This window comes from Sminthopsis crassicaudata, chromosome 5, assembly GCF_048593235.1.
Source record: "Sminthopsis crassicaudata isolate SCR6 chromosome 5, ASM4859323v1, whole genome shotgun sequence".
In the NCBI taxonomy this organism is placed as follows: Eukaryota; Metazoa; Chordata; class Mammalia; order Dasyuromorphia; family Dasyuridae; genus Sminthopsis; species Sminthopsis crassicaudata.
Genome location: NC_133621.1, coordinates 113,294,374 through 113,321,112, shown reverse-complemented (window position 1 = coordinate 113,321,112; position 26,739 = coordinate 113,294,374). Strand labels below are relative to the sequence as shown.

At 34.5% G+C, this 26,739-nt stretch overlaps 1 protein-coding gene across 1 annotated transcript in view; it reads right to left on the bottom strand.

Annotated features, from left to right (window-relative positions):
• The window catches only part of UBE2H (ubiquitin conjugating enzyme E2 H), a 130,483-nt gene that overhangs the window by 37,553 nt on the left and 66,191 nt on the right, over positions 1-26,739 (bottom strand). The window contains exons 2-3 of the mRNA XM_074267944.1: positions 24,868-24,944; positions 23,588-23,662 (exon numbers count right to left, since the gene is read on the bottom strand). Coding sequence (XP_074124045.1) covers positions 23,588-23,662; positions 24,868-24,944 — 152 coding nt within the window. The remainder of the gene's footprint in view (positions 1-23,587; positions 23,663-24,867; positions 24,945-26,739) is intronic.

Here is a 26,739-nt window from a genome sequence, read left to right as displayed (position 1 = left end):
CAGCCTTCATCAAGAGCCGCAAAATTAAAGGTATAAGGAAATCATTCATCATTCATTCTCTGAGTATGGCTTTGAAGTAATTTAGAAAGTAAATGCTAGTTTTTCTACAATGCAAATATACACATTTCAGACACATCAGAGCAAGCACAAGATAATTAAGATTCCCCTTTGGACTACCATTTTCCTATGCACATTTTGCCCATTCATAGCTGGGATACTCAAACCTTCATAATGGCTTGAAGGACACTAAAGTAGTCCCCCCTCTACCTTGATAAAAGATCTAATCTAAGGGGACAGAATGAGAAATCTTTATTATTAAAGGTTTTCAGAAGAATACAACCCAACAAAATTAAAACTGCCTGGAATATAAATAAACATGCTTATCTAATCATTTAGATTTTTAGATATCCTAACAAGATAGTTAAAAAACTGATAGCCAAACAAGAGATATAAAGAACAAGTTAACACTTCCCAAAAATACTTTGTGGGTTAAGGTTATCTTCTTTCATTATATTAAGTCCAAAACAAATATTTTTCTTTTAATTTGTTCTCACCAACTGATGAGCAATATCTATGGAATTTTGGTTTTGGTTTTTTTTTTTTTTTTTGTTCTGGAAGTGAAACTTCTGGAGAGGGGGAAGAGAGAAAAGAAGAGAACAGGAATTCAGAGAAGGAACATTCTCAGGACTGAACATGTTCCCCCTGGCATGCTGTCATCTTTTTAACTATAAAAGTTTGCTACAAGGGAGTTTTCCCAACATGCAATCAGGATGTTTTGAAGATAATGTTTTAAGGCAATGATTTTTTAAAATTACTTTATGTAGGCAAGCTGAATGAAAACTGTAACCTTTCTTAAAATCTCTGTGGTGTGACATTTTCCTCCCTGCCAGGCATTTTATAATGGTCTTTTCAATACAACTGAAATCCAGAACTTCTTAAGAGTTTTCTGATTAAGTATTTTTTGGATCAGATTTAATCACTAGGGGGGAAAAAAAAAAAAGAAGGGGAAGAAAAAAACCTGACATTTATTTATTCAGATATTTGTTTATTGATAAAGCTGACTTTAAAGCCACCTTTATCTCTCATTTTTTGGGTGAAAACTTTGTAAGGTATAACAGATAATAACTGTTGGATAGAGGAAAAGTAAAAGGACAAAAACATAATTTTTTATAAATTGGAAAACTATTACAGGCTTGTTTAAATTGATACTTTTTTCACTTATGGTGGAAAAAAAATCACTTGACTCATAAGTTTTTAGCAAATTGGAACAACAGTAGGTGAACAAAAACATGCTAAGTCATGGCAAAAACAAGTTATATATTTCAGCCTATCTTCATGCCTAATCTCAGGGGAAGGTCTGGTATAAATCAGTGAGCTCCGAGTAACTCCAGAGACTGGGTTCACAGATACCTGGGATAGCACAAACAAGTTTTAAGTTTTAAATTTTTGTTTCAATTGATTGGAGGGGTTACAGTAGCCAAAAAAGCAGAGAACATTTTATAATAATCAGGCCAAATACTAAAAAAACAAACCAAGTCTAGTAATACAGAAATAACATGGGCCTATGATTTGCAGATGGACCAGAATATTGTTTTGCAATGCAAGTTTAAGTCAAAGAATCCTATTTGCAGGTCTAAGTACGTAAAAACATTAAGTTATGACAATAGCCTGCATTTGGAATAAAGAAAATATTATTTGGAATCAAATTAGTTTGTTGAAAGGATAAATGCTTTCTCATCTGTTTTATATAAATGTTTTGGCCAAAATTTTAGTTTCTGCCTCAGAACTTCAGTTCCAATGGCAGATGTAACTAAACTTCCTTCCTTTAGAAAAATAATATTAGAAGAGTACTAGCTTGGATCTTACTATTAATGTACCTTACAAAGACAAGAGGGAGCAAAACAAGAAGTATTTAAGTGTTTATTATGCACCAGTAGCTGGACTAAGCCCTAGAGATAAAAACACAAGCAAAAGGATTGTCTTTGTTTCACAAGTAGTTTACACTCTAATGCAAAGCTTCTTAAACTGTGGTTTGAGACCCTATATAGGGTCAAGTAACTAAATATAGAAGTTGAAAATTATGATTTATCATCAGTAAATGTTTGATTTATATACCTATTTTAATGACATTTATTTATTATTTGTTTATTTAAGCAACTAGGGTTGCTTAAATCTTTTTTGGGCAAAAAGGGGTTGAATATAGGAAATAAAGTTCTGCTCTTGTGAGAGAAGTCAAAAAGAGAGAAGATACTTCAAGTCTGGAGATTTTCAAGATCCATGCATGAGACATGGTGGTGCAGGCTGAAGAATCAGAAACTCAGAAGGGAGAGACCAAAGGATAATCAGTCTAGGCTGTTCTCAAAATGGAGGCCCACCACAGAATACAGAATATAAAAACAGAAGAAGCTCACCATTAGAGAAGGGCTGTTCTAGGGTAAGATGCCCCAAGTACTGAGGAAAGTATTAGAATGAGGAAGCAGCTGAGTTGAAGTAGCAAAGTTCAGAATATCAAAAGCACATCCAAATACTACAGGTGAAATACAGGAATACTGGGGAAAATACAGGGATATTGGCTTAAATGCAGATATAGTACTAATGTATTAAGAAGACTGAAGTCACCACAGTCTCCCTCGAACTATAACAGGCCTCCTAACTTAAATTCAACCACCACCAAATCTTCTTGTCCTCTCAAGGATAAATACAGCCTTTCCTATATATTATCACTAACTCAACAGGTAGTGCAGGGTACCAGATCGAGGAAAAGCCATGAGTCTGGATGACTTTCCAAGTTTTGCCTTTGATACTACAAGCTCTGCAACAGGCAAGTTTTTCCACCTCCCAATGCTCCAGGAAACTCTCCAAGACCACAAATCTAAAAACAGTGGGGAGCCATACTGGTAAAGGTTTCCTCACTGGGAGCTTTGGATGAAAGTAAAGGTCCAAACAAGAAAAATAACTCATCCATCACTACCACTGGATTTTCAGTTATCACACCACATTCTGTCCCACTGGTAGAAAGTGCAGATCAGAACAAAATTAACTGGCTTACTTGGAGATCAAAGCCATTGATCTGGACTCACTAGGTACTAGACACCCATAGTCACTATGTGCATATACCCAGACACACAGATCCCCTCCGCCCCCCCCCAAAATCTATTTCCACAAAGACTGGGGACACAAGAAGCTTTCATTCTACTGATGGATCACAATGTGGTGCACACAGATAAGTACACGAAAGTCATTCCAAGAGGGACAGAGCACTAACAACTAGAGGGTGAGGGAGGAGTGCATCAAGAGTGATTTTAATAGGTAGAAGTGAGAATGCACTCTCTCTTTAGGCATGAGGTTCAACCTGTGAAATGATAAAGCTAGGGATAGCATATTAAATTCAAAGATGAGCTGAAGGCAAAGTGAATTAAAGGGCGGAATATGATCGAAATAGGGAAAAGACAGTGAAAGTTAGACTGAAGGTGGCATTAAATGCCAAGCTAAGTGTGTATTTTATTCTAAATAGCAGCAATAAGGAGTCACCAAGGAGTTCTTTGGCAGCTGCATGGAAGAAGGATTAGAGGGTGGTGAGACCAAAAAGAGTGCTATCAGTTAATCTAACCCAACAGTTCAGGTGAGACATGGATAACTGTCTAAGGATAAGGAAAACCAGATGACTAAACAGATGGAATTCAGCAAACCCTACCTCAGACACTTAACAGTGTGACCTTGGACAGGTCACTTTGCTTGTCTGCCTCAAGTTTCCTCATCTGTAAAATGAGGATAATAGTACCACTTACTTCTCCGAATTATTATGAGGACAAAATGAGATATTTGTAAAGTACTTTGCAAACCTTAAAATACCATATAAATGTAAGCAATGATGATGGTGATGATGTCTAAACTAGGGCATAACTTGGCAATCTTGAAGAAAAGTTTCAATAGAAGAGTGGAACTATAGCCAAATAACAAGAGTTTTTACAAATCTTTAAACTAACAGGAGATTAAATAAAGGAAATTCTGTAGATATGCTTAATCTATTAATAATTAAGTTACATGACAAAATGATACTGCAAGGACAGTTAAATTCCAAGGAAAAACAAACAAGAGATTGATTTAGCAATGTTATAGTAGGTTAATAACTTTATTATTAATTGGTTATTAATTATGTTATTGTGAAACTTTTATAAAGAAAAAAAGAATTAATTCCACTCCTACTATTTGTAAGGCACTGTATCAAGCACTTTTTCAAGTATTCCATTTGATCCTCAGCTCTGGAAGGTAGAGACAATTGCTATCCCCATCTCACAGTTGAAAAAACTGAGACATAAAATGGTTTCATGATTGCTCAGGTTCATACAACTATTAGGTTACTGCTTATTGTGTGATAATATTTTACTTTTCCTTAAAAAACTTTCCTTTAATGATTTTATCTTAAGAGTTTTTTTCCATGTTTTTATGAAGTGTAGAATATGGAAGAAAAATATTTTCTCTATTAATAATGTTGTGATGTCACTTTTTGATTCTTCTCTATTTAAGGAAGAATGAGGGAAAAGCCTTTATATTATATTAAGTACCAGGAGTATAGACAAGGAGTTAATAATAATCTAGGGGGAAGCAAAGCCTGAGGATAAGGGAGAAAAAATAATTTCCATATTTTATAAATACTCACACCCTTTGTCCTTTTCAGATGATGGCTAAATATCAGAGCCCAACTAATTAACTGTCCTAATTAACTCAGGGCAGATTGTTATTATGTTCTAAAGCAGTGGTCCTCAACTTTTTAAATAGGGGCCCAGTTCTCTGTCCCTCAGACTGTGGGAGGGCCGGACTATAGTAAAAACAAAAACTCACATTTTGTCTCCGCCCCTCAGCGCATTTGCCATAATCCAGCTGGCTGCATGCAGACTGTGGGCCGTAGTTTGAGAACCCCTGTTCTAGAGAATTGCATAAAAGGTAAGATATAGTGTGTTTTGCTTCTTCCTTACAGATTTCCTACAGATAAACAAATATGATTCGGCTAAGTTTTTTTTTGGTATTCTACATCTGAAATATCAAACAAGCATAATATTTCTATAGAGACACAAGGTCTAGAACTAGCTCCTACCAAGAAGGCTAGAAAGGAATATATATAATATATAATATATTTATATATAATATATAATATATATTGTCATCTCCCTAGCTTATTGATAGAAGAATATCTATATCTATATCTATATATCTATATAAACATTTTTTTTCCTGAGGCTGGGGTTAAGTTACTTGCCCAGGATCACACAGCTAGGAAGTGTCAAGTGGCCAGGTTTGAACTCAGGTCCTCCAGACTTCAGGGCTGATGCTCTGTCCACTGGACCACCTAGCTGCCCCAAATTGTTTATTTTTAAAAGTAAAAAGGATTATAACAGCTGACATAGAATATTCAATACTAACCTTTTTGAAATAAAATTTCATATTTTTTTTAAACATTGGAAAGCACCATCACTTAATAAACAAACACGCTGTTAATATGTCCTAAGCATCATGTTAAGAGCAAGGGATGGCTTTATTTTATTTTTTTAAAACAAAGAGCTCAGACTACAATTGGAGAGAGCAAATATGTATAAAATTGATTACAACAAAGATAGAAGGAAGGGAGTTTTTAAGGGAAAGTACTAGTAACCAGGAAAGACAACCTCCTAAAAGCATTAACATTGAAAACCAGGAATTCTAAGAATTGGATGGTAGAAGGGAAAGCATTCCAGGTATGGAGGCAGTTAATGTGAGAAAGAAAAGAATGAGGAAGAGAGCCTGGGCTTCATGTGCAAATGAAGTAAGTAGGCCAATATGGTTAGATTGTAGTGTGCAAGGAGAAAAATAATGTGTTAAAAGACCAGGCTGTGAGTACTAAAACAGAGGAATTTATATTTGCTCCCTGAGGTAATAAGGAAGCACAAGGAAGAAGCTGTAAGATTTGAAAACTGATATGCTTTGTGTTGTAAGGGAGAGACCAGAATTGAGGATAAACCTGAGCAATAGAAAGATAATTGTATCCTCAACAGCAAGAAGGGAAATTCTGAAAAGTCAGAGATTTAGAGATTAAACATGTGGACAATGTTGTGGACAAGTAGAGTCTGAGATGCCAATGGGATGCAGAGTTTGAAAGACCTAATAGGAAGGTGATGATGTGGGACCAAATCTCAGGAGAAAGACTAGGGCTAGATAAATAGAGCTGGGCATATGTATAGAGATGAAAATTGAACTAAGGGTAACTGATGAGATCACCAAGTGAGAGGATAAACAGAGAGAAAAAGGCCTAATTTCTGAACAAAGGCCTAATATAAAAAAGCACTAGGAAAAAGAGTTAAGAGTGATCGACAATGGGGGCAGCCAGGTAGCACAGTGGATAGAGCTCGAGCCCTGAGGTCAGGAGGACCGAGGTTCAAATCTAACCTCAGACATTTAACACTTCCTAACTGCATGACTCTGGGCAAGTCCCTTAACCTCAATTGCCTCAGGGGGAAAAATGATCTACAATGTCAAAGAAGAAAGAAGGACTCAATGGATTCAGGAAAAACATAATTAGGCAATTAGGCCATTCTTGTCCTTATCTTGCCTATGATTCTCTTCCATCTGTCTGAGTTCTATCTACTCACTGAAGCAGTTCAATGGGAAAACTGCATTCTACTGCTCCAAATAAGCCTCTGTCTTTCTACATTTGTTTTACAAACACTGACTCATAATTAAAGAATAAAATCCAGATTTAACCAGCCCTCACACTTACCCTACCCCAAGCCCTATCACAGAAATAATGTAGAAACATGCTGAACCTTAGAGAGTGTGCCTCCACTATCCAAGAAAGTATACTATATGCTGCCTCTGCTCTGTAGACAGACACATAGAAAAGGTCACCATATATACAGCAAGCAAATTCATTTCTCAGAAAAAAGCTTTGAGAGAAGGAATATAAAAAGGTTGAAAAGGAAGCTGAGAACTAAATCTTTGGAAGTCCACCCTCCCCCCCTCGGCCAAATCTCACTCAGCTGATAATATTAGTGAATTCGGCAAAGGGAAAGACAAAGATGGGAAAACTTTGTCTCCCTTGAAAACAAATATACAAAGACTGCTTGCCATCTAGGGGAGGGGGCGGAGGGAGGGAAGGGAAAAGTCAGAACAGAAGTGAGTGCAAGGGATAATGTTGTAAAAAATTACCCATGCATATGTTCTGCCAATAAAAAGGTATAATAAAAAATAAAGAAAACAAATATACACACAATTTGTCAAAGATAAAATTTATCATGCTAATGAAATTACATTATGGGGGGAAAAAATTACTGAAATGAGATAGGAAGATCAGATAAGTTTCAATAAAAGAAAAAATAAAAGCAAGAATGACCTTGAACATTATTTAAAACACAATGCTATTCAAAGTAAATACATTAAAATTTCAGAGAACCAATCAGATGTCCCAAAAATGTATAAAAATGTTGGCAAACAAATCTATGGACTTATGGTATTGGGTTAATACATATTATATTAGTACCTTGTTGTGGATAATATTAAGTCTTGGTTATAATTAATTATATTCAGACTAAATTTAGAAAAAAATGCTTTTAGAATTACAGAACAACAAATTAGGTTCACAGAGATTTAAGAGGGATTGATTTTACTATTAGGAAAAGATAAATCAAATGAGGAAATGTTTTTAATACTATACAGTGACTATGGAGAAAGTATTCTCATTTTCTAATATGGAAACAAGCATTTGTTGGTCAGAACTTGCCTTAATTACAAAAAAGGATTCTTAAATTACCACTTTTTTCCTTGAGAGAGAGAAGGAAAATGAGATAATAACTTTATGGGAAACCAAGACACAATAAAGCAAAAGGAAAAAAAAAAATAAATAGAAAAAAAAATCTCATTGAAAAAACAAACGACATGGAAAATAGATCCAGGAGAAATAATCTGAAAATTACTCATCTACCTGATGAATCATGATGGTCTAGTAATGCCCATGGATGTCTTCTCAGAATACTTTTAAATATATAAAATAAAACACACAGGATAACAAAGAAAATAAATTATACAGAAATCTAGTTATCAAAATAGATTTTTAGATTAGCTGAACATAAAAGTGGAACAAAGCGCCTTTAGCAAATTCAAAAGTAGAAATATCTTAGTGTATAACTGAAATAAAGAAGGTCATACAAACTGAGGAAATGAAATAGGACAGTGTTTGAAGAAACATCAACTATATTAAAGTCTCCTAGAATGAAGTCAAGAGATAGAATTTTATCTGGAAATGGAAGAAAAGGAAGCTTAATCATATGAACAAAGTTATCACTGATATGAATATATGAATTGAAGTTAGTGATGTTTTAAAAAAGAATGTCAACAATTATAACTAATTCATAAATTAAAGGATACCCACTGCCACTGAAATAGGAACTAATCTATATTGAGTGATAAGATTACATAATCAATGGCCTCTGGCAAAATTAAAAAGACTTGCCAATTTCTAGAAGGAAATAGATAATCTGACATACAGTGGGTACAGGTATAGCTCATTTTACTATGCTTCACTTTATTGCACTTTGAAGACTTTTTTTTTTTTTTTTTGGCAAATTGAAGGTTTATGACAATTGCATTGAGCAAGTATAGAGACACCATTTTTCCAACAGCATATACATATACATTTTTGTAATGCTTACAATATTACAAACTTTTTCATTATTGTTATATGTTAAGGTGATCTGTGCATTATATATTAGTTGTTTAATATGAGATGGCAAACAATAGATAAATGCTGTATGTTTACAGACTGCTTTATTATCCAGTCATTTCATCTCTCTTCCTCTCCTCCTTGGGCCTTCCTATTCCCGGAAACAGATACTGAAATTAGGTCAATTAATAATTCTAAAATGGCTTCTAAGTGTTCAAGTGGAAGGAAAAATCAATTAATGTGGCAAACTTTGACATTATCTTTTTTAAGAAGTTGTCACAGCCACCCAAAGTTTCACAACCACCACTCTGATCAGTCAGCAGTCATCAACATGGAAGCAAGACACTTCACCAGCAAAAAGATTTATGATTCACTCCAAGCTTATGGTTAGTTGTTTTTGTTAAGATTCTCTTGATTGCAATAGTCTGGAACCATACTGTGGGTTTCCACAATATATCTGTGACATGCCTATATACAATCAGAAATACACACACACAAAAGTCCTAATGGTATACTTAGTTTAAAGTTAGTTTATACTAACTTTAAGTAATCCAGAATTTTTAAGTCTTCATACTTCTTCTGAACTACTTCTGAACACTTCAATGAAGCTGTGGTTTATCTTATTTATGCCACTCCATTCAATTAAAAGAACAACCTACCTCTACCTCCTCTTGTAATTCTTGTCATCTTCCCCCATGCATCCTTGACAAAAGAGAGAAGTGGTCCACTCAACATTCTGTGGGCTTTCCTCAATATTATGTGAATACTAGTGCAACCCAGACAACATCAAAGTATTCAAGCTACTATCTTTGTATTTCACCTGTTGAAACACTAAAGGTGGCGTTTGAGATCTAGTCCAACCTTTACTTAAAAACATAATTTGTCTAATTAAAGATTCCTTGGAACACTTAAGCTATGCTTAAAGTGACTTGTCTTAAGCCTTCAAACAAGCACCCCAATATTATAATAAAAGATAAAGTGGTTAAAGAATGATGTAAGCTATTTCTTGAAATATAAACTTAACCTTACTGGGAATATCAGTAAGTATTCTTTCATACGATCTAGAAAAGTCTGAATTAAATTGCAAGCACTGAAAGCAAAGCAAAAGCAAGAAAACAAAAAGCTTCTCTAAAAAGTTCTCGAGAGGGCTGACTGGGAAGTGAATGTGGATGACAACATAACATTCTCACTGCATTGTTTTCTTATTTTTTTTCCTTTTTGATCTGATTTTTCTTGTGCAGCAAGAGAATTGTATACATGTTTATACATACTGGATTTAACATGTATAACATATATTAGATTGCTTGCCATCTAGGAGGGGATGGGGGGAAGTAGGGAAAAATCTGAAACACAAGGCTATGCAAGGATCAATGTTAAAAAAAGTATTCATGTATGTTTTGAAAATAAAAAGCTTTTTAAAAAAGTTCAAGAAATGTAAGAATTTATAATTATCAATCTCTATAGTACAATCATCACATTCATAAACCATTAACTCATAACCTCACACTGAAAATCAGTAAACTGCCAATATAATTTATATTTCAATGTTATCTAATCAGTAAAGTAACTGGAAATAGAAAGGACTTCTTTGATCATAAATAAAACATATTATGGGGATGAGCTTGTTTACTTTTGCTTTCAATTTTGCTTTCCAATTTAGCCCTAAATCTCCAGAACTGCTTTGGCTCAAAGATGAGGAAATCCACTCTGTTCTCTGGAAAATACAGTAGATCAGTAAAGGTTTTTTAAACTACATTTCAAATCCATTAAAGTGACATAGTTCCCTATATCTCAAGGCTCACTGAGTGAAATGTCCCCTAAGTTCGTGCTTCCTAAGAAAGCAGCTGGAGTTTCTTGGATTAGTGTTGCAAGCAAAGGTTAAAAACAGAGGTCAACAAGGTAAAACGGTAATAAACTTTTGAAGTGTGATGCTGGGCTTTGTTGGCATATAAAACAAAGCTCTGTGGTATGTAATTTCTGGCTGCAAAATAACAAAAATAATGGAAAAATCCAGGAACTGTTTATTCCCTGAAAAGCTGTAAAATTTCTATTCTAGAATCAAATTTTTTGTCATAAGTGGTAAAGTCCAATCTGAAGATAATAGTCTAAAGATAGTATCATTTCTTATTTTCACTGATAAGACTAACAAGCATCTGTGACTATGATTACTCAAATAAAAACCTTTAAGTTAAAGATGTGGTTATCACTAAGAGAGAGGATTATAGAACTGCATATTTTGGGAGTAATTTTGAGGTCACTAAATAAATTCAAATTAATTATCTACCCTAATTTTAAAGATTTCCCTAGTTTTTAATTTACATTAGTGTCAATGTATCATGTCAAAATCTATTCATTATTTAAAACTCAACTTTAAAGTTTTTTGTTTGTTTTTAGCTAAAAAGTTATCCATTTTTAAAAAAAAGTTACATTGTAGAATTATTTGTATTTTCTTCTGGATCTTTTGGATCACTCTTTTATACTGTAGAATCCCATTGTGAACTATACCTGTCACTTGCTTAGCTTTGCGGTAGTCAAGTTATCAATATACTATCCATGGACTGATTCATTTTTAAGAGGATCTACCAGCACACTAACAAAATACACAGAGGTTTCACATTCAACATATATTGACAGCACACAGATCAGCTGTGTTCCAAAACTTCATTTTTTAAAGTCTATTTGGAATTCAGAACACATTTCCCCATAGCTACAAAGTGATAAATATTCTAAGTTCCTTAAGGGCTAAATTCCTGTCTAATTTAGCTTTGTATTTTCCTCAGGGATCCTATAGGGATGTGAATCACCACAAACTTCTGAAGAAACAAAATTGCTATAGACACAAAGGACAGTGGAAAGACACATAACAGAAGTAAGTAACATGTACTATATTATCAAATAGTGACTTTCATATGAGAAATGGCATAACAGATATCACTGAGAAACATTTAAGATGGGTCAATGTAGAGGGCAAGGCATCCTAACACTGGTTTACAGGATGATATGGACACCAGGGCAAAGAGAAGTAGCAGAGTAGATGAATACTGGTGCTGGAAGTAGAAGGACTTGAATTCAAATCCAGCTTTTTCTAACCAGCAGAGGCCACTTATTAACTCCGTGATCCTGGATAAGCCACAAATTGCTGAATGCCTTGGTTCCCCAATCTGAAAATGGGGATAATAGCACTTAAACTCCCAGGATTTTTGTGAGGGTCAAATAAGTTAATATTTGTAAAGTACCATGCAAACTTTAAAAGTGCCATATAAATCCTAGTCATTGATATATTATTATTAGGGTTCTTGTCATCAATCATTATCAGTATATTTAAAGAACCTGAAAGCCTCTAGCATTTTAGGTGGACACCACTGAGAAGAACTTTAAAATTCCATTCAATTTTATACTGAGAAGTATCAAAACTGTATAGGAAATGAAAGTATAAAGGGACTGAAGTCTACATTTCTAGAGAGAATCCTCAAACTGAGTAAAGTATCAATGCCTAGCACAATGTTTTAAATGTGCTGTTACTCCCCCATCACCTCTATCTCTTAGAAATCCTTGGTCTCCTTTAACACTAGGCTCAAGGTACCATCCACAGGAGGTCTTCCCCGACTCCTCCAGTTGCTGGTGTCCTCCTCTTCTGGGTTGAAGGAGCTCCAATATAGAAACATCAAATGTAATGCAGACATAGATTCACAAGTCCCTCTCCCTTGGCAATGATGCAGAGGACTTCTGCTTCCAAAGTATTATCTGCCCCATAAAGATGAACCTCACAATGGGAATTCAGGCACAAGCACAAGTGATACCCTTGGCTATAGGTGACTAATTGCTGCTACTTCATGCCCTCCTAGAGCACTGTGAAGCACTCCCTTTCGATATCACTCTTTTCTATACACTTATTTATGTAGAAGTTATGTCAATTCCTTCCTGAAGGCAGACACAGTTCTCACATAGTAGGGGGCTTAATAAATGCATTCTTATTGACCAATAGTAACATTTTTGAAATATACAATTAAATGTCCAACCTCAATCATCAAAGTCTACTTTGTGATATAATCACATCAAAGTCTACAAAGTGATATAATATAATCATGAAAAACAAATTCAGAGTGAAAGGGACCTTAAAAGTCATTTAGTTAAATCCCTGACTCAAAAGTATGAATCTTTTCTTCAACATTTCTACAGATAAGTGGATTTCCAAGGTTCATATCAAGTTCTCCAGGAATAGACATTTGTTTGGAAGTAGCTTTACAAGTGTTTTCTTATGCTGAGCTGAAAGCTGTGCCCTTAGAGTTTCTACCCAGCACCTACTAAGCCCTGAATAAGTTCAATTCCACATAAGACCAACTGCTATTAAAGGCAGTTATCTTGCTTTTCATTAAATCTTTTCTCTACAGGTTATAAAACCCTAGTTTATTCAGCTGGATATTCCTGATGTGGGCCTGACCAGGCAATCAAAAACCAAACAAGATGTTTGGCTGTTTTGTTATATTGCTGATTCATAGTGAGCTTGTAAAATTACAAACCATTCACAAAAATTGTTTTCCAGCCACCTCTCTCCTTTGATCAATATTTATGTAATTGATTTTTTAAGTCCATAAAGGATTTTAAATATACCTTATTAGCCTACCATTACAGCTGCTCAATTCTGTCCCTCAATGTATTAACTAGGTTTCCCAATTTCATACCAGTTGAAAATGTTTTAAGCATACCTTTATTATTATTCAAGTTACTGATAGAAAGATTGAACTAGATTAAGAGCAGCTTTATAGAAATACACTAGGATGGACCCAAAATGACACACTCACTAAAACTACCAAAAGACTCTATAATACTATTAAATAAATAAAACAAGGGGGAAAAAAAGCATTCTTTATTCAAATTCTGGTGTTTAAGAAAGAAAGTAGATTTAATTTATGGAGGATGGAGAGATAAGATACATGACAATTTTGTGGAGATACTAAAAAGAATTTTTTTTTCCTGCAGAATTCTTTTTTATTAAAGCTTTTTATTTTCAAAACATATGGATAGATAATTTTCAACACTCACCCTTGCAAAACTTTGTGTTCCAATTTTTCTCCCCACGCTCTCTCCCAGAGGACAAGTAAAGAACTTTTTAACACAGTACTTTATACTTACTGGCATTCAACTGGTATTTTGTCATTATGTTTAAGGATTTAGAGACTGCTACTAGTAGTACTCTATCAAATCTAATTTAGCATAAAAATTATCTTTCTTCTTGATACATACTGATTAGGGCTAATTTTGGCTAAAAGAATGAAAAGCTAACAGGAAAAAAAAGAGGAAATAAAAAATATTATAAGGATAGAATTCTAAAGACATATGTGTATAAAGAAGTAGAACAGACAGTGAACTTATATACAAAGTGGGTATTTAGCAGGTTTTCCCTTATTAGATATCTTCAAGAAAAGGTTAGATGAAAATGTATGAATGCTGTAAAGGGGATTCTTTTAAAAGTCTCTGATATCCTTTCCTCACTGAGGAGGAAGGGTGTGTAATCAAAGTGATTATAAAAATAGCCCTAAGTTCCTGTTGCTGGATAACAATGTCAATCCAAGACACAGCAATGTTAGGTTGGAAAAGGAGAAAGGTACTGTCAATCAGTCATTTTTATATAAACAAGTTTTAAAGTCAGATGTTCATATGAAAAAGGTGTACAGGATAGAGATGCTACACGAATGTGAGTTTTTTTTCATAATGCAACTGATTCAAACTTTTGTTTTTCCAAGATATAATTCTGGCATTTATTTCTGTGAAGTCTTTCATAATGTATTAAGATTTTCTTTCTTTTCTGAATTAATCAAAATAATATGGAACACTAGAAGAAGGAACTCTAAACACAGGTTATCTTTCTTTCAATTAATCACTACTGTTGGTTCAAGAAAATCCCCATGGATTGAAAGTAATTTGAGTCTCTGCCTACTAGCTAAATCACAGGCCTCAGATGCAGTCTGAAACTGAAGCTTTTCCAACAGTTGTGTCGATAAGCAAAACCCACTATCTCAACCTCAGTTTCCTCATCTATAAAACATAGATAATAGTACTTTGTAAAACTTAACTTTTCTGAGGAGTTATGAGGCTTACATGAGATTCAGCATGTAAAAACACTTTGTCATATCAATACTGATTGTCATTATTACTTCCAAGTTAGTGAATTCCCCATAACAAGAAGTGGAAGCTACATTAGCTGGATTTCCTACCAGCTATTCCAATTGGTTCATGTCCCTTCACCAGGTACCTTCTGGCCCCTCTTCCTTTCAGCTTCTTTTTATCTACCATTGTCCCCTATTAGATTGTAAATTCTTCAAAAGCAGGGATTATCTTTTTCTCATTTATATCCTCAGAGCTTAGCACAGTACCTGGCACACAGCAGGTCCTTAATAAATATTAACTGATTACAGACATGATAGTTAGTGCTATAAATAGAAGGGACTCATGTGTCTGATAGTAACTGGATCATATAACCCCCAAGATTATTTTTGACTCTCAGATTCCATAATTTTAAGTAAAGAAAGCCTTGAAGATAATGCTTAAAGTACTTCAGAAGTACTGGAAGTGTGACTGCCATCAGTAGTTATAGAAGTCTTAGCTATTCAATGTGACCATTTAAAACAACACATTTTTTCAAATAGATGTTTAAGTTTTGATAAATTTCTTACACTTAAATTATGAATCTCCTTAAACACAAACTTCTGAATACAGGCTTAAGTAACAGTATTCCAAAGATAAGAATATAAAAAACAATGGCAACCCTAAAATTACATGAACAAGAGCTCAAAAATGAACAAACTTTCGAGAGAGTTTCAATTTCACAAGATTTATTAGCATTTATAAGCTACATATTGATTTTAGGTAATATATTGTTGCCTATATTGTCTAAAAGGTAGAAGGAATCCTGATGGGTGGTTTAACATTTTCCTATTTTTTTATTTACAATTGCATGCCTATATGCTATTTTCAAAGAAAATCAAGATGCTGGTTATTGTAGTGATCCAAATGTATCTCAAATTATTTTTAAATGACTTCATTTAACAATAATTATGTTATGGTTTTAAATTAAAACTATTTAGAAATGGGTCACCTTACAGAATTGATTGCACAGATACTTTTTCAACATTGATCCTTGCATAGCCTTGTGTTCCAAATTTTCCATTCTTTCCCCCACTTCCTCCCCTCTTAGATGGCAAGTAATCCAATATATGTTATACATATTAAAATATGTTAAATCCAATATATGTAAACATATTTATACAATTCTCTTGCTGCACAAGAACAGAACAAGGAAAGAAAATGAATAAGAAAACAAAATTCGACGATATCATAATTTAATGTGTTAAACCATTTCTCGGGATTTCTTACAACTTTAGAGAATATAGACAATGATCTACTATTTCCCAAGTTTAACCCTAGTTTCTGCTCCCTAATCTCTACCTCCAACTCCACTCCTTCCCTAATGTGCTGGCTCACATCTCACCAAACACAAACTCTGACTGGCACCATTTACTTCTGCCAATCTTAAAAGTTGTATAACTGTACTCATGAGGTCCTCCACTAAAATTATGTTATTTGATCTACAGACAGCCTTTTCTTCAAAGCAATACTTTGGCGGCTCCAAGTTTCCATCTCACTGCCACTGTTCCAAAAACCCCTTTCTCTCTGGTCTCCACTGCCCAGCCCCAAATTGTCCTCCTCTCAGAAGACATGCTCGAGAAGAGAGGCCATGCACCGTGAGCTCCCTCTTCAATCCCCCCCCAAACCCCAGAGATGACACCCATTCATCAGTCTCACATGAAGAGGCCTTCCACACTAACACCACCCAGGCCCCCACTCTCAGGCAGCTCTTCCAGCAGACTGATCCCACAATCACCACCCACAACTTCCTATATTTCCCCCCCACCTTTTCTTCCTCTCATATCTTGCCCTATCTGTGACTCTTAGCTGCTGCCCACAAATCTATCCATCTTTCCCATCTTTAAATATCTTTTCCTTGAGTACTATTTCCTAAAGCAATTATCACAATTCCTAGAAAAAACTATCTATTCTTATTACAACCATTTCTTTTCTTCTCACTCCTTGGTAAAATTACCAACCAAAGACCCACAGCTAGGCAGCTATTCCCCAAAAAGGTCAAAGATGGAAAAGACACCATATGCACCAAAAATATTTATAATATGAATTATTATTGTAGCAAAGAATTGCAAAGTATCTACCCATCAAATAAAGAATGAAAAGTTGGCATATAGATGTAAAGAATATTATTGTGCGGGAAGAAAATAAGAACAATTAAGAGAAGCTTGGAAAAATATATAAACTGATGCAAGTGAAATTAACATAATTAGGAAAATAATAAATACAGAATAGATAAATGGAAAGAACATCAAAAAACAAACCAATCCCTGGATGTTGTAGAATTATAACTGTCATTGTTTGTCCTTCATTCTCAAGGAGGACCATGACACCAGGGAAGTGATGCCATGATATAAAAAGAAATTGGATTTCAGTGAGGGAGGCGGGGAAACGTCTCCTGCCTCACTTTCCACTTCAGAGTCATCTGGGTCCAGTGGCAAGATACAGATCAGGATGACTGGAGATGGCCGTGGGTGCAGTGGGAGATCTTGGCCTTTTTAAACTAAGGTCTTTTAACAGGTCTCAGTCTGACTGAGGCAACATCCAAGCAGGGATTAAGGCTAGGTAATAAATGAAACAAAAAATGGCCTCTTTTATCTAATCAAAATTATAATTGTTATATTGTATATATCTATAACATATGTATTATAGATAATTATATATATTAATTATAGCGATCAAGCTTGGTCTGAAAGGGACAGGGAGAGGAGGGGAACAGGCTTTCGTCCCGTTGAAGATGGGGCTGAGGATGTGTAACACTGAATAAACTATCAGACTAGACATAATGAACTGATTAGTCAGGATGAACTGCCTCTCCTTACTTGTTATATTCCTTCCTTTAGGGAAGGAAGTGAGGGGGAAGGATTTCAGGTTTACATCTAGAAGGGTACTTTTAAATCTTCTAATATAATATCCTCATTCTACAGATAAGGAAATTGAGGTATAGAGACAGGAGATGATTTGCTCAAGGCAACATGAGTAGAAAGAAGTCATCAGAAATTAAATCCAGGTAAAAATACCAAATTCCTGACATTTACCACTATTACCACAAAAAGGGAGATATTTGAAAATAAAGATGATTTAAAAACATCAATATAGCAATGTAAAAAAAAAAAAAAAAAAAAAAAAAGCTCTCTCCCCAATAACAAACAAGCTCTTATCTGAGGGTCTTTGTTGAGTCTTCATTATTCTGGACCTTATAGTCACCAAGGTTCCTGAGAGTTTTCAAGGCACAACTCTTAGTTCTCTGACCACGCCTCCTTTCCTGGATCAATCATTTGCCCCCTAACTGGGGTGTGTGCCCATGTTTCCCCTCAGTATCTTATATCACTCTCTAAGAAAGATAAAACAAGCCCTAGACTTTTTCCCGATCTTTACTCTCACTTCTCCAGTTCCCTACTAGACATTTCAAATTGACTGTTTTGGAGGTCTCAAATTCATCATCTTTTCTCAACCCTTCTTTTGTCAAGGACAGTATCATCCTTCTGTGCAAGCACCATGGTTTGTAACCACAGTAATGCTCAACTGCTCAAGTCCACAGACAGACAATGGCCAAGTCTTCTAACTATTTTAAACACTATTTAGCCTTAAAATTTTTTTTTTATTTTTACAATTTAGCTACACTCTAACTTTCCAGAACTATACATTATTCCTTCTCATGGACTCTTTGGTCCAGCCAAACTGATGTTCTTGTTGTTCACATATGCCCAGGTGTTTGTTCTTCACCTGTACCTCTAACAAGTCCTCATTTCCTTCTATGCTCAGCTTGAAAGCCAATACCATAACATGAGGCCACAAGGAATTTCATATCCCAGCCCCTCAAATTAGTTTGTGTTTATTTTGTCTATACTTACAATTCATTATGTTGCTCTCTAAAGAAAATGGAAATTCCTTGAAGGAAGGGGGTGATTTCTTTTTTTCCCCTGAGGCAATTGGGGTTAAGTGACTTGCCCAGGGTCACACAGCCAGGAAGTCTTAAGTGAATAATAAGATCACATTTGAACTCAGGTCCTCCTGACTTCAGGGCTAGTGCTCTATGCACTGCACCGCCTAGCTGCTCCAAGAAGCAGGTGATTTCATTTTTGTCTTTGTATCTCCAAAACCTAACACAATGCCTAGCACTTGTTGATTGACTGGTCAAATAACTGTACAGTTTCTACATTATAACAAGTTAGTAAAATAATGTGTGATTAAAGGACAGAAAGTGTCAACCTGCATAGAATGCTAATAAATTGCCCCAGCTTATAATACAGTGTAACAATTTCAATGTAATAGGAACAAATTTTATAAAGATATAATACAGAATGCATAATTTTGCTTCCAAAAGTTCAATGTCAAGTAAGATCCAAGAATTTATATTTTCCTAAATGGGAATCTGAAATTAAATTCAATGACATATTACATTTAGGGACTGAACTAACTTCTCAATAAAGGCATACTTTGTATACACATAGTTAAATTAGCCCAATTAAGGCTGCTGCACACCTGAAGTCACTAATGAAGTATTGAAAAATTCCAATATCATTATGCAACTTTATTTTAATGCCTTTCAAGTGAATGCAATGTCATGTTTTCACAAAATTAATCACCCGTAATGGTTGAAAAGACTATGCACCATTAAGTCTTACAATAGTCTGTGTCCACATAAAAGCCCTATTCTTGGTGAAACCAAATCTTTATCTGTAGAATTTTTATACTCTTTTCTCTACCTTAAAGAGGGGAGGGGGAGGGAAAAGGAGTGGGAGAGGAAGAGGGAAGAAGAGAGAGGGAGGAGAAGGGGAAGAGGGAGAATGAGAACATATTATTTCTGACTGATGCCAGACTAGTCATCTGGGGCTATTGCTTTTCAGAAATCCATTTATCATTACTCACCTATAATTTATTTCAATGTGTCTTTATTGTAATTCTATTTACTTTGTTAATAATGACAGTAAGGCTTCAGCTCAGCATAAAGTAGCTAGCTGATAACGTAGCTGTCATACGAATGTTTTCTGCTCATATAGCCAAACCATAGACCAGCTTCAGAATTGGTAAGAGTGCGCGCTAGAGCTCTAAGATCTTAGATGATGCTCTTCGTGTCACACTCTATCTGCAAAAGAATAGCTGCCCTTCTTTTCAGTTTATTTGCTGATTCAATTTTAATTTAGAAATACCTTTCAATAGACAAGGAAAATCCATGATGATAAGAATTCCTGACATTTCTGATTCTCAAATTAACATATCTGACACAAGTCTCTCATGAGATTCTACAAATTGTCCTGATGGTATTAAATGCTTTATAAATATAAATACTTGGAAAATATCACTCAGAAAATTCCTTAAATTACTTCATGATAATTTACAAACACAAAACATAGAAACAGAGTTTAGAAAGGACCCCAAAGGTTATCAAATCAATTTAACATTAGTCTAACTTTCAAGTACATGATAGTAGTACAAGAAGTCTCACTAGTTGAAGTTTTCTTTATGACTCATTCATCATCATTATTAGATTTTCTTTCAAAGAAAAAACATTAAATGTTACTAAAGCTACAATCACAAAATTCAATTCCAATGTGGCTCTCTTCCAGGACAACAAAATGTATCCCTGACATATGATGTCAAAAATGTGTGATTAGTGTGTGCATATGCTACCGAAACTTAATTTATACAGAAATTTATGGCCCTATACAGTAATCAGGACATGATGAGTACTCAATTAAGTAATACTGATAGATAAAAGACAGAAATGAAGTTAATTCCTCTGTCTAGTTAAACTAGACTACTTTTTATATCTGGTATCCTAACATTTTCCTCTAGTACTTCATTTTCACAGTAAAGTAAGTTCCTTTCAGCACAAAAAGCTAAGAAATAATTACCTAAAATGTTATTTCAAATGGGCAAACAGGCTTTTATTAAAAATAATAGAGTTTAAAATGTTACCTGAATGTGCACAAAAGTTGGTTTGCTCAACTTTTATTCATTTGTTCTCTTAATGCAAATACTGCAGGTACTCCTTCAAAATATCAATAGGTAGGGGCAGCTAGGTGGCGCAGTGGATAGAGCACCAGCCTTGAATTCAGGAGGACCCGAGTTCAAATCTGCTCTCAGACACTTAACACTTCCTAGCTGTGTGACCCTGAGCAAGTCACTTAACCCCAGCCTGGGGGGCGGGGGAAGAGATATATTAATAGGTATCTGACATTTAGGGCTTTGCACGTGTGTAGAACAACTCATTGTCAGGCTTTTGCCGTGCTTTTCATAGGAAAATGTGTTGCCTTCTCTGACTGAAAGCATAAATGTTGCCTCAATTTATTTTCTTTAATCACCATACAAACATTCCCAAGCAATCTGTCTCAAAGGCTTCCTGGGTTCCCACACTAACATAAATTGGCCCTTCTAGTCCAATAAAGGGATTTACATTAAAACATGTGATTTATACTTCTCTGGATTATAACTATGCAAATTAGGAGCGAATTCATTTGTCTTTTTAAAAAAAATCAGTTAACAGCCCCCCTAACTTCTGTAGTATATCAGTCGAGATTAAGGGATTCAAAAAGAAGCATTTAAAGGCTTATCAGATGACTCAAAAGATAGTACAAATCCTCAACATTCATTCCCTTAACTTTTGTGACTTCAAACATGCCTATAATTTTATCAGTAACTTCATTTTTACTTTGGAGTTGCCAAATATACACATTCAGGTTATGTGCAGTAAAGGAAAAAAAGGAGGCACAATGTGTGCAAGTTTGTGTAAGTGCTGGTACTAAATACTTTGGTCTAGTTCACCCCATGATTGTAAGGAACTCTCCATTTTTTGTCAAATTTTCATTGTTTACCTTTAAAACTCAAGTTATGTGTTGCAATTATGCCCCAAAAGTTTAGTGCAACTGCTTTAGGCTATAAGCCCAAATATGCAAAGTCAGTGATGGGGCTTAGTGAAATTAGTGAAATAAAAATGTCTGATAAAACTTCATGCCAGAATGTCTGCAGCTGCTGTTGGCTGTGAAGACCACAGTTTTTGGTGCAGGGTAGAACTTAATTCCCTGTTTTCCATAGGTTCAATATATCAACATTCTCCTTTTTGATTATCCCACTGTTTTCCTCTGGAAAGAAGAGGACTGACTATATCTAGAATCTAGGCCTTGCTCAATTAAAGGTACTTACTAAGTATGAATGATTTAGTTGAATTTAATTAACTAATCCTACCCCTTAGAGGAGTCTTCCCAAAGACTGATTTCTATTTCCCTGACTCTCAACAGATTAATGAGAGGCAATGGGCAATCAAAAAAATACCAAAGTTTTTATTAATATCATTGTTTCCCTTCTATTTATAAACAGTATGATTTCTCCAAATACTTGGAGAAAACTCAACTAAAGAACTAAATTATTCTTTGAATTAGGAATAAGTCATAATGTGTATATGTATATTTCATTTATGTGTATTACAAAAAACCAGTCTTTTAATTAAGAATATTTTTGGTGGCTGAGGGAATTAGAAGAATGCCGAATCTTTCTGGTGAAGATTGGTTTTCCGGGGCCCATCAACTACAGATAAAAATGCTATGAGCTTGGGACTTAGCCATAAGCCTGAAGCAGAAGCAGATGGTTAAGACTAAGAGCTTTTTGTGCAGGGGCATCCGGCTGGGATCAAAAGATGCTGTTTAGGGAACCCACCCTTCCTGAACTCTTATGACATCTTACATCAGTTATACAATTATCTCATGATGATGGTAATGACTGTGGTTCCTTACCTCTTTTGGCCTAGATCTGCACCCTCCCTTTCTGATTCAGTGAATGGTTTTATTGTGTGTATGAATATTTTCTTGTCACTTATTTTAAGTACTTTTAGTGTTTTATAATTAAAAAAAAAAATAACTTTTCCCAATTTGATGAAGAAAAAGCTATCTCAAATTAAAAAGCTAACATTAAATTGGTTTCCACTCTTAATCCAAAAACTACACTTAGAGGTGTATCTTTCAGTCACATATAGGTAGCTTAAATAACACCCAAGTCCTTTAATTATATTAACAGCACCACAGATAAAAGGCAAAGTCTTAGGAATTACAGAGATTCAGAGTTGGAAGGAACTTTAGAGAAGTAATTGTATTCAAACCCTCCATTTTATTTTAGAGGAAAACTGGAGCACAGAAAGGTTAAATGACTTGGCCCTGGCCCCACAATTAAGTGTCAGATTTGAACATTCTTCAAAGGGGGGAGGGGAGAGATGAATCAAAATGGAAAGAGTGATATTACTAAGTACTCTGACTAGAAAGCCAATTTTAAAAAATTCTTCCTATGGAGAAATTATAGGTTTACAAGATTAGAGTTTTGACACTATGCTATGTCAAAATATTAAATTGTAAATTTTGCCTTTTAAAGTAAGGCCTAATTAATGCATATATTGCTCAAAGAAGAACCCTAAATATTCCTAAGTACCTTCAGTCTCAGAACCCTAATTAATGCATATATTGCTCAAAGAAGAACCCTAAATATTCCTAAGTACCTTCAGTCTCAGAACTGGTTAACTTGCCTTAAAAGGGAAGAAAAGAAAATGTATCACCTTAGTCACAGAGTCATCCTACCAAGCAAACTGTATTAAAATGTCTTTCTCTCTCAAGAAATACAGGTATTCACTAATTAAGTAAAAACAGATTCTATCAGATAATTATTATTAGAATAAATTAACTCCCACAAATTATAGCTTTCCAAGTGTTTTTTTTTCTTCTCTTCTTATGAGCTCAAAAAATTTAAAGAAAAAATTGGATTACGGCATACCTATAGATGGGGATTTGAAAGGGTATTTATCAGGAAGATCCACTCTAACTTTCCACACTCCACCTTCATATGGTGCTGTAAAAGAGAAGCATATTAAATATGTTTGGTTTTTTTCTGAATATAAATATAAATAAAATATATAACTATAAACCAACAAAATATGAAAGTCAGGGTATAGGTGAAACTCTAAATACTTAAGACATTTCAAAATCCTCTAAAATATCCTTTTCTAAGTCTTCCCCTCCCTAAACTTTTCTGGAGCATTTGTCACTATTAATCATCTTCTCATCTGCATAATTTAACCTCTCTAAGTTTTTATGAAACTTCTCTGTCATAATCATCTTTCTGCCTGTCCAACCAATCCTAGCTGCTCTTTCTTAGGAGTACTAAATATACCCTACATCTTTATGGATTAAGTGTAACATAGTGTTTTTTATTATCACTCCCATGATCCTCTCTGCAGGTGACTTTCAAATTTAAATATGCAGTCTCCATCTCCCCAAAGTGCCCCAAAACTACATCCCCAGCTCCTTGTTAAATGTCATCATCTAGATATCCAATAGGCATCTCAAACTCACTAAAGATAAAACTGAAGCCATTTTTCCCTGAAATCTACCTCTCACTCTAAAATCCTTATTTCATTTAAGGCATCAAGCAATTTTTTTCTGATAACCCATTTAGTAGTGTCCCACACTAAAGCCACTTTTTATTTATTGTGAACATGTTGTTTCTCACTTATAGAAAGAGACAATCTACTTTGGAATTTTATCCCTGGTGCCTTGTACAATGCCTGATATATAAGTATTTAATGAATGCTTTACTAATTGATAAAACTAGTTTCTTTAGGAATAAAGAATCAATTTTAATTTTATTTTAAAAGATAAGCAAGATTTTAGTTAAAAGACATAGCTCGAGAAAATCTGCAAAAACCAGATTTCATTGTTTCAGTTATTCTGTAAAAATTTTTTAAAAAATCATTAGTAAGACATGGTCATATACTTCCCACCACATAGAAAAGGAATGCAGCTAACTGAAATAAAAACTTGCATTCAGCAATAACATTATAGAATGAAAACTTGAATTTATAAATAATCTTCTATTATGGAACAAAAGAGTACATAAACATGCACAAAATTCCACAATGGCCCTGTAGTTCAATTTAAATTGGTTGCCAATAATCATAGATGCCATCTATCCAATATTCTCTTAGCATATTATTTTGCTTTATCTGAAAAGTCAATTAGTGTAAAGCAAAATAACAGTGAGAAAAGAGTACTTACTTCCTTGTGGTCCATAAAACTTCACTACAAATTCATTGAGTCCTCCTAGGATTGTAACTTCATGTTTGCTTTCAATGCTAATATCAAGAGTTAAGGAAAAACATCCATATTTAGTATTACATATGACAGAACATACTATCCTTATTTTCAGAAGTCATGGAAGTCTTACCTAGGAACATTATCAAAGAGAAGATGGTATGAATAGGAAGTACATAATCATAAAAATCCTATTAATTTTAAGATAACAGTAATTTGTTACCAGTATTTATACCTTCATTCAAATTCAAGTAAAAAGGGTAAGTCTGTTAGAGAATTTTTATCTTCAAACCCTGCAAACAGTTTACTATAGGAGCTTATAAAATATCTTCCTTCAAAGGCAACATGGCATAGAAGAAAAATTCTGGTCCCCTAAGTGTAGTTATGAGGATCAAATAGTACAGTTAATTTGTTCATTATGTTAGAGACAGTATTTGTTAAGTGCTTTAGCACACTAGGGCCTGGGCACACAGAAGGTGCTACATAAATGTTAGCTATTATTATTACAATAATGCAGCGTTTTATCAGCAATTCAACAGTCATAAGAATCAAAACTAATAAACATTATCCTTTTGCACATATAGTTCTGCCATTCACAAGCTAAATATTAGGGTTGGGAGGCTGGGTAATCTTGACTAAGATAACCACATTTTCTTATATCTATAAATGCAAAGAATATATTTTTATCCATACCAAAATGTCTTTGGTTCCTCCTCTCATAAGTTAAAACACTTAATACTTGCTTTCCTCTATCTATTATGTTCCTTTTACCTTTTACTCAGACAGACAGGTGGTAGGTACAGTGAATAGAGGGCTAGAATTGGCCATCACAAAGACCTAAGTTCAAGTACAGCCTCAGACACTTAATAAGGTAACTCTGAACAAGTTCCTTATCCTCTGACTATCTCATTTTCCTTAGCAGTGAAATAGAAATAGCACCTACCTCAACAGTACCTACATCACAGGGTGGTTAGGAGGATCAAATGAAAATATAATGGAGTTAGAACAGTACTTCACACATGCTTTCATGTTCAATTGAGAAGATATCAAGTTTTTAAAGTGTCATGTATTGTAACTTCAAGAGCTAAAATGTTAATGAGCTAAATTTATAAATCACATCATACTGAATAGAAAGGACTACCTTCCTATGTAGGAAAACAACAAAAGGGGCAGCTAGGTGGTGCAGTAGATTGAGCACACGCCCTGAATTCAAGGAGGACCCGAGTTCAAATCTGCTCTCAGACACTTAACTCTTCCTAGCTGTGTGACCCTGGGCAAGTCACTTAACCCCAGCCTGAGGGAGGGGGGGGTTTAAATGTAGTTTTGTCCTTTCCCTAAACTTTTAAAGAAATAGAAAGGAAAGCTTACGAAGAAAGAGAATTTACCATTTTCAAAAAATCATTAAAGGTCAACTTGTTTTGTATTTTGATAATTTTGTAACACTTGTTGCAACAGAATATCCCTTTTCATTTATCTACTAGCAAATATCCAGATTAGAGTATGATGTCAGATTTATTTTAGAACTCCTTGCTTAAATGCTAGGGGAAGGGAGGGAAGAGAAGGGAAGGGACATTAATATAAGACAAAATTGGCAAATTTTAGTCACAATTTCTTTACTTTGTATAAAATATACTAAAGTATACTAAATACTAATAAATATTATTAGTATTAGTATACTTTGTATACTAATGTTTTTCACCACAGCATATAGAACTGATTCATTTCCAGCTCAGTGTACCTCTGATCAAAGTGGCTTTGTTCCAAACAAATATTAGTTTGTCTTTATAAGAACAACAACAAATCTATCAGAGATAAAACTGAGGGGAAAGAACACTT